Source organism: Pseudorasbora parva, chromosome 2, assembly GCF_024679245.1.
Source record: "Pseudorasbora parva isolate DD20220531a chromosome 2, ASM2467924v1, whole genome shotgun sequence".
Classification (NCBI taxonomy): Eukaryota; Metazoa; Chordata; class Actinopteri; order Cypriniformes; family Gobionidae; genus Pseudorasbora; species Pseudorasbora parva.
In genome coordinates, this window is record NC_090173.1 from 27361542 (window position 1) to 27370513 (window position 8972).

At 38.7% G+C, this 8972-nt stretch overlaps 1 protein-coding gene across 1 annotated transcript; it reads left to right on the forward strand.

Annotated features, from left to right (window-relative positions):
• Positions 1-36: 36 nt before the first annotated feature.
• adap2 (ArfGAP with dual PH domains 2) lies at positions 37-8651 on the forward strand. The gene is made up of 11 exons (XM_067428911.1): positions 37-681; positions 1490-1620; positions 1776-1867; positions 2314-2396; positions 4884-4993; positions 5155-5304; positions 5459-5542; positions 6864-6926; positions 7348-7425; positions 7598-7826; positions 7912-8651. Exons 1-11 carry the CDS (start codon positions 594-596, stop codon positions 7938-7940), a joined length of 1137 nt encoding a protein of 378 aa, XP_067285012.1. The 5' UTR covers positions 37-593; the 3' UTR covers positions 7941-8651.
• Positions 8652-8972: the final 321 nt, after the last annotated feature.

Sequence of the window (8972 nt, forward strand, 5' to 3'; positions counted from 1 at the left end):
CACTTTAATCCAAGAAGATTACTGTATGCATGTTAAACCTAAAAATGCTAAATTTTTGTTTTGTATGCAGTCCAAGTGTATGACTGGAAGTGTATTGCAAGAATTTTAGCTGTTGACACATGATTTAACCTAATTATAATCAGTAATATCAGTGTTGATAATCATTCTCATGTTTTCTTTGGTACGAACAAATGTAAAACCATATTAAGCATGAAAATTCCCTATCCACAATGAGACACTGTTTTCAACTTAGTTTCATTATTACCTAATTATCCTATCATATTTTGCAGTAACGAAGTTAATGTGATTATTAAATAAGCACATATCTTAGTGTAGCCTAGTTTGTTGTTTTCTAGAGGAAGTGAACACGAAGGTCTTTTGTAGTATTGCGAGAGCTTGCGGAAGATCTCTAGCGAGTCCAGCTGCTGAGACCGCCGCGCTGAACTGTATACGAGTTTCGAGTCCTACGCGACCGGAGAGCAACCAGGTTGAGTGACTGAATGAAGGAAATAAAACCACACCCTCCCAGATAAACTCGTACACCGCAGATAACAGGTGAAACTACAACCTGTGTTTTTAAAATCGGTTCGCCTATGGCAAATCGGGAAAAGAACAAGAAGATACTTCTAGAATTGGTGAAGCTGCCAGAGAATAGCTGCTGTGCTGACTGTGGAGCTGCAGGTACAGTTACAGCTATTGTCAACACTGCTTTAAACTGTATTCTCAGCCAGTAGTTATTTGTGTACTTTTAATCGGAATGCAAGTAATTAGAAAATTGTCACAATATTTTGACACACTGTTCATAGTTTAAAGTTACAGTTCTGTGGGAAGGCTATTCATAGTGAAGCCACCATGAATAACCAGCTTATTGTCATGGTTGTGTGGCTTCTATAAACAAACTGTCATTTGTTTAGAAACCAGTTGCATTTCGAATCTATTCATACCGTAGCCTAGTTGTGTTTATATGACATTTCTTTAGAATATTTTGACAAAGAATGTTTAGTAGGGTTCCTAAACACATTTAACACACGCATTTCCACGTCTTTCTGTGACTTTTCAGTATGGTCATTTATGGTTTCTAAATAAGAAAAGGCTGATAATATATAGAATGAAAAATATGTATGTAAAATATTAATATTTATTTTTATGGCCTTTACTAGAAACCACAATTTTAAAATTCCTTGACATTTACATTTACATTTACATTTAATCATTTAGCAGACGCTTTTATCCAAAGCGACTTACAAAAAAGGGGAGAGTAATAGAAGCAACGAAACAGACAAGGCCAACAACCTGTAAGAGCTGTAAGAAATCTCAATTAATTAGCACAATACACAACATATTTTTTTTTTTTTTTTTTTTTTTTTTTTTTTTTTAAGACATCTACAACAAAAACTCACGTACGCAAAATGCCGAACACTGGATTTTGATAGCTATGATAACAATGATAACATTTATTTATCTATTATTTGACTCACTAACTTCATAGATCCAGATTGGGCTTCATGTACACTGGGAATATTTGTGTGTCTAAACTGTTCTGGAACTCACCGCAATCTTCCTACAATAAGTCGTATCAAGTCGATACGCTTGGACTTCTGGGATGATGAGCTTGTGCAGGTAAAAATGAGTGTTCACTAAACGTTTGAATGATAAGATATTGATTCTTAAATGTTACATGTTGCATAGTATCTGTTGTACATTTCAGAATCTAGCAGTTACATTAAGTCATGAATTTGAACCCCTAACAACATTGTGTTTCCTTTCAATGCAAGTTCATGAAGTCCAATGGAAACAGTCCTGCCAAAAACTTATATGAGAAATTTGTCCCTGTCTTTTATTATCAACCCCAACCAGATGATTGCGAGTGAGTAGAACAGCCTCTTCTACTTGACTGAAAATCCAAACTAAACAAACAAAATTATTTATAACTTAACACTGGGTTTGTATCATGGAACAGATCTCTGATTTTGGGAAGTTTAAAAAAGGGCTGATCAAGCGAATATCTTACTGGCAAGAAAAACGCTGTGTACTATTGTTGATCACAGTAAGAGGAACTACTGATTCCACTAAGATAACCATTCCTTTAATTCTGTCAGTTGTGTTCTCGATTCTTAATATTATTCATTGCACATGTAGTAGTTGAATATAGCCTACGCTTATATTCAACTTAAATTGTACAATCTTCATAGATTATAAAATGATATTGCAAGTGTACTATAAACTGTTATATAATGTGTATATGTATGACATTTATACATAAATTAACTCCAGCATGTATAGCACAAAATGCATTATATGTACACTGTATAGGGTCCTTAGAGAACAATGGATTCGAGCCAAATACGAAAGAATGGAGTTTACAGAGAAAAACGCAGAAAGACCCTATACAGCAGGTAATCCATTTCAGTTTCCAGAGGTTTTCTTTTGGACCCACTTTTATAGCCTTAACTACTATGTACTCAAATTTTAACTAATCATTTGATACAATGCACTTATTGTGTACATACATGTTTTTACATTGTACTTACATTTAAAAAAATGTGCTGCATGTAATTGCATCTGTAATTAATTTCCGTAGTTACATTTAAAATTGCACTGTTGACACTTACTTACACCCTTACACATAACCCTACTCTTAAGCTTACTCATCCCTGTCCTTAATTTTACCCTTAAACTTACCTATACCTAACTTTACCCTTAAACTTACCCATCCCATCACACCTGTCCCTAACTTTACCCTTAAACTTACCAATCCCACCACACCTGTCCCTAACTTTACTCTTAAACTTACCCATCCCACCACACCTGTCCCTAACTTTACCCTTAGACTTACCCATCCCACCACACCTGTCCCTAACTTACCCATCCCACCACACCTGTCCCTAACTTTACTCTTATACTTACCCATCCCACCACACATGTCCCTAACTTTACCCTTAAACTGACCCATACCACCACACCTGTCCCTAACTTTACTCTTAAACTTACCCATCCCACCACACCTGTCCCTAACTTTACCCTTAAACTTACCCATCCAACCACACCTGTCCCTAACTTTACTCTTAAACTTACCCATCCCACCACACCTGTCCCTAACTTTACCCTTAAACTTACCCATCCCACCACACCTGTCCCTAACTTTACTCTTAAACTTACCCATCCCACCACACCCGTCCCTAACTTTACCCTTAAACTTACCCATCCCACCACACCTGTCCCTAACTTTACCCTTAAACTTACCCATCCCACCACACCTGTCCCTAACTTTACCCTAAGACTTACCCATCCCACCACACCTGTCCCTAACTTTACCCTTAAACTTACCCATCCCACCACACCTGTCCCTAACTTTACCCTTAAACTTACCCATCCCACCACACCTGTCCCTAACTTTACCCTTAAACTTACCCATCCCACCACACCTGTCCCTAACTTTACCCTTAAACTTACCCATCCCACCACACCTGTCCCTAACTTTACCCTTAAACTTACCCATCCCACCACACCTGTCCCTAACTTTACCCTTAAACTTACCCATCCCACCACACCTGTCCCTAACTTTACCCTTAGACTTACCCATCCCACCACACCTGTCCCTAACTTTACGCTTAAACTTACCCATCCCACCACACGTCCCTAACTTTACCCTTAAACTTACCCATCCCACCACACCTGTCCCTAACTTTACTCTTAAACTTACCCATCCCACCACACCTGTCCCTAACTTTACCCTTAGACTTACCCATCCCACCACACCTGTCCCTAACTTTACCCTTAAACTTACCCATCCCACCACACCTGTCCCTAACTTTACCCTTAGACTTACCCATCCCACCACAAATGTCCCTAACTTTACCCTTAAACTGACCCATACCACCACACCTGTCCCTAACTTTACCCTTAAACTTACCCATCCCACCACACCTGTCCCTAACTTTACCCTTAAACTTACCCATCCCACCACACCTGTCCCTAACTTTACCCTTAAACTTACCCATCCCACCACACCTGTCCCTAACTTTACTCTTAAACTTACCCATCCCACCACACCTGTCCCTAACTTTCCCCTTTAACTTACCCATCCCACCACACCTGTCCCTAACTTTACCCTTAGACTTACCCATCCCACCACACCTGTCCCTAACTTTACCCTTAAACTTACCCATCCCACCACACCTGTCCCTAACTTTCCCCTTTAACTTACCCATCCCACCACACCTGTCCCTAACTTTACCCTTAGACTTACCCATCCCACCACACCTGTCCCTAACTTTACCCTTAAACTGACCCATCCCACCACACCTGTCCCTAACTTTACCCTTAGACTTACCCATCCCACCACACCTGTCCCTAACTTTACCCTTAAACTTACCCATCCCACCACACCTGTCCCTAACTTTACCCTTAAACTTACCCATCCCACCACACCTGTCCCTTACTTTACTCTTAAACTTACCCATCCCACCACACCTGTCCCTAACTTTCCCCTTTAACTTACCCATCCCACCACACCTGTCCCTAACTTTACCCTTAGACTTACCCATCCCACCACACCTGTCCCTAACTTTACCCTTAAACTTACCCATCCCACCACACCTGTCCCTAACTTTCCCCTTTAACTTACCCATCCCACCACACCTGTCCCTAACTTTACCCTTAGACTTACCCATCCCACCACACCTGTCCCTAACTTTACCCTTAAACTGACCCATCCCACCACACCTGTCCCTAACTTTACCCTTAGACTTACCCATCCCACCACACCTGTCCCTAACTTTACCCTTAAACTTACCCATCCCACTGTTTACTTAAGCCTTTTCTATAATATTAACAAATTAACAACATTAATCTTTCAACAAAATTGTTTTGCCTGTCTCTAGGTGTCTATGAGGGCATGCTGTGGAAGAAAGGAAAGGATAACGGACAGTTTCTCGAGAGGAAGTTTGTTCTTTCAGTGCACGATTTTACCCTCAAATACTACAAGGAGGATGTGAGATTTGGATTTGTTTAGTGAAGGCATTTGTTCTAAAAAAGCTATGCATTAATTATATATTTTTAACACAACATTTGCTCTATTTTAAAATATTTGCCTTCATTATCAAATGAATTATTGAGTGCAGACATTTATTAAATAATGTATGTGCTTGTCAGGAATCCAAGGGGCCAAAGGCTATTATTTCTGTGAAGGACCTGAATGCAACTTTCCAGCCTGAGAAGATAGGACATGCTTACGGCCTTCAGATCACCTACTGCGTGGACGATCACACCCGAAACCTTTTTGTTTACCATAAAATTGGACAGGTATTGACTTTTTCCCTTGCTTTATTCCAAAGAATTGTGGAACTGTATTGCAACTCATATTTGAACTTAATGAGTTTCAAAGGCAGCTCGTACACTAAAGAGTACACTACTTGTAAACTTGTACACTATCTGCTCTGTAATTCCTCCATTTTAGGAGATTGTCAATTGGTTTAATGCCATTAGAGCTATTCGCCTCGTCTACCTGAAAACAGCCTTTCCTACAGCTAAGGATAGAGATGTAAGTACAATTTGTATTTGATTTTGACTTACTAAACCTTACTGCACCATGTGTCTCCTCAATTTGCTTTACATAGCTTTTGAATTTCTCAAAAACTGTGTAGAGCCTTCTCATGTTGTAGCTGCGCTAACATCGCCACATAAAAGGAAGTTTTGCACGTTTCCCCTTTTCCAAGTGATTTTACTTCCTAAAACTATCAACAGCTAAATGTCTGCCTTCTCTCCAATTTCACAACATGAATGATCGTCAAAAAAACACCCTCCCTCTACAATGTTAACAAGTTTCTTTTTTTTCTTTTTTTTTTGCGAGTTGCTGCATCTCGAAAAAAGAAATGCATTTATTTTAGTTGGTTAGCTAACAGAATGTTATATGTGTAATACATTTCAATAGTTTTCTAGTCTAGTCGAGGAATTTTTCTGTGATTTCATCACTGAAAATCACTGTAGATGTAAACTTCAATTATATTTTTATTCTGTAGTGTTAGCATTACACAAATTTGTTTCCATTTGGGGCTTATTGGTGAATAACTTAAAATAGTACAAAATAAGATTACAAAAATGTAAAAGAGTCTACTAGACACATGATTAAAATTGAATCTAAATATAACCGGTGCCATGACCAGGTGCTGAAATCAGCAGCTGATACCATCTGCATTGGAATCCAGCAGACTAAACATCAGCCTTGGTCAGGGAAGGAGAAAGACCTCAGGTGAAGCCTCAGATTAGGGAAGCAGTTGAAGTTTTTGAAACACATTGCAAAGATGACACTCGGATCAGATTTGGACTAAACATCTAACTTTTCTAGGCAAGTGGTTATGTTTAAACTCACTGTCTCACCTGGAAAGACCAGTTGGTGAAAGCACATGAGCGTAAAAGGGGAAAATATCTCGAGCTGTTTGAGGAATGTAGGAGACATGGTTGGAGGGCCCGTTGTGAGCCCATTGAGGTTGGCTGCAGGCAGAGGCTTTGCACGGCAGTCATTACATCAGGCATTAAGCTTCTGTGGCATAGGAGAATTGCGGAAAAGGAGAGCCACCAAGAACATAATCAAGGCTGCAGAGAACGAGTCGATGTGGTTTTGGATTTAGAAGCGTGAGCCATGGTGTTGCGAGCCACTTGGACACAAGCCGCGGACTGATTGGGGGGTGTCTGAACACCAATGATGTGTCCAAAAAGCACAAGTTGGTGTCTCAAGAAACTGACCAAAGCACCGTAAAACATTTGTTAAACAAATGTTAACCAGCTTTTCCCCGTGTTTAGGGTTAATAATTTATTTATTATTATCTTGATTGTAAAACTATTTGCCATTGTTTTGTCTTAAGCTAATACCGTGGATAACCAGAAACTACCTGAAAGAGGGTTACATGGAGAAGACTGGCCCTCTGGTAAGTTTTTTTCCCCCGACATGGTTCTCTCTATTTTCATTATTTGCATATTTTTTACAAATCTACATTTTCCAGTGTAGCAAGGTATTTGTAGTTGATTTTAAATTGCACAGACATTTAAGGATAAATCATGCTATTCTTGTAAAACACTCCTCAAACACCTCTACATCACATGCATGCCTTTGTGTGTACTTACTGTATCTGTATTTTTTTTTTTTTTACGTCTGAATAGCTCTGCATATTCTGTGTATTACATAACTAATGTTTCTGAATGTTTTTTTTATTGTCCTGCTGTCTAAATGGATACTATGGTATGGTAGCTTGTTGGAGAAATGTAGCAATGACTATAAACCTTTTGAAATAATTTTAAAAGTGATTTGACTTTCAAACAAACATCTCTGACTTTTTGTTTGTTGAACAGCAGCGAGAGCCATTCAAGAAAAGATGGTTTATCTTGGATTCCCTGGACAGGAAACTACTCTATTTTAAAACACAGCTGGTATGTATTACTTCTTTCCTTTCCTACAGAGTATGTGTTGACTGTTTTTCAGTTTCAGTGTCTCAAAACTTGAAATATATGAAAAGTGTGTAATACATTTTAAAGGATTACTTCTACATACATTTTAGATTTTAATATTGTGAATGTTCTTTTTTTTTAAATTATTTTAAAGGATGCCGTTGAGCTTGGGGTTGTTTTTATTGGCTCGGAGAATCATGGGTATTCAGTGAGAGCGTGTGTCCCTAAAGGGACAAGAGGCAACAAATGGAAGTGTGGGGTAATTGTGGAGACGCCAGATCGGCAGTTCGTCTTCATGTGTGAGCAGGAGCGCGATCAAAGAGAGTGGGTGGAGGCCTTGAAAACAGTCATCTCGAAACCTATGATGCCCCAAGATTACACCAGTAAGATTACACCATAAATGTGTTAATTAAATTTAACAAAACGTATCTCCACTTGGTAAAAAAATTATACTCTCCCTTTTTTCAGCTGAAGCCAATATCCGTAGACGGAGGTAAACACAATGGCTGGATGGGATAATAAGCTCAGTGGACAACACTCTAGACACAGCCTCTAAATCTTAAAATAAAACCAGATATCCTGGTTGAGTCCCAGAAATTATTTACTCAAAGGAAACATTTGAAGAATGTCCCTTTTGGGCATTACTACCAACAAGCAGTTAAAAAATGTATTCCCACTTGGTGCATTTTGGGATGTGAAACCAATCTGAGAAGACTGCAGGTCAGATGCGGCTGGACTAATTGGTTGAGCTCTCGGAGGAGTAGAAAGGATATGAAGATGGATGACTCAATATAAGACATTCTGAGCCTTGACCAAGAAGTGAATCTCATCTTAAGCCTATGAGCGAGAACTGAATTAGACGCACTTTTGACAATGAGTCCACATGCAGGATCTGCCTGAGACACAAAATAGAAGCTAAAAATAAGGAATTATGGCTGTACAGAAATTGAGAAATGCAAGTGACATGGAATGTGTGATGAAAATGACAACTGTAGAACACCTAGGTTTCATTAAACGGACACTTGGGACTGTTGTTGTTTTTCTGATTTATATGGGCGACTGAACAAAGCTGAATTATGTTGTTCACAATTCTTAAATTTAATTTTTAAAATACATCTGTCATCAAGACTAAGTTTATAATACCCTTGTTTTCTGTTACAAAAGTGTTTTTGTTTCATTCAATTAGAATTTTCTTCACAGAGTACTTCAGGTTATGTTGCAAGTGGTATGTACTGAAGTGTATTTATTTATTAATCAATTATATATCATATTTAAATTATTATGCATAATGTGTTTATTATTTATTGTGAAGTATTATTAGATAACAATGGCTCTAGAAGCCATAATTCTCAATAAAGTAGCTTACTGCGAAATGTTTTTAGCTTGGCAAGCAGACTCGAAGGCTGGGCAAAGCTGACACGCGTGTCCTCTCCAGCCCTTGTTCTTCTTTTTGGGTTTTTTGAATGGCGGCTAGACCAGCCTTTTCACTTCTACAAGCTTACAACAAGGCAACAGGCTTACCTCTCCAG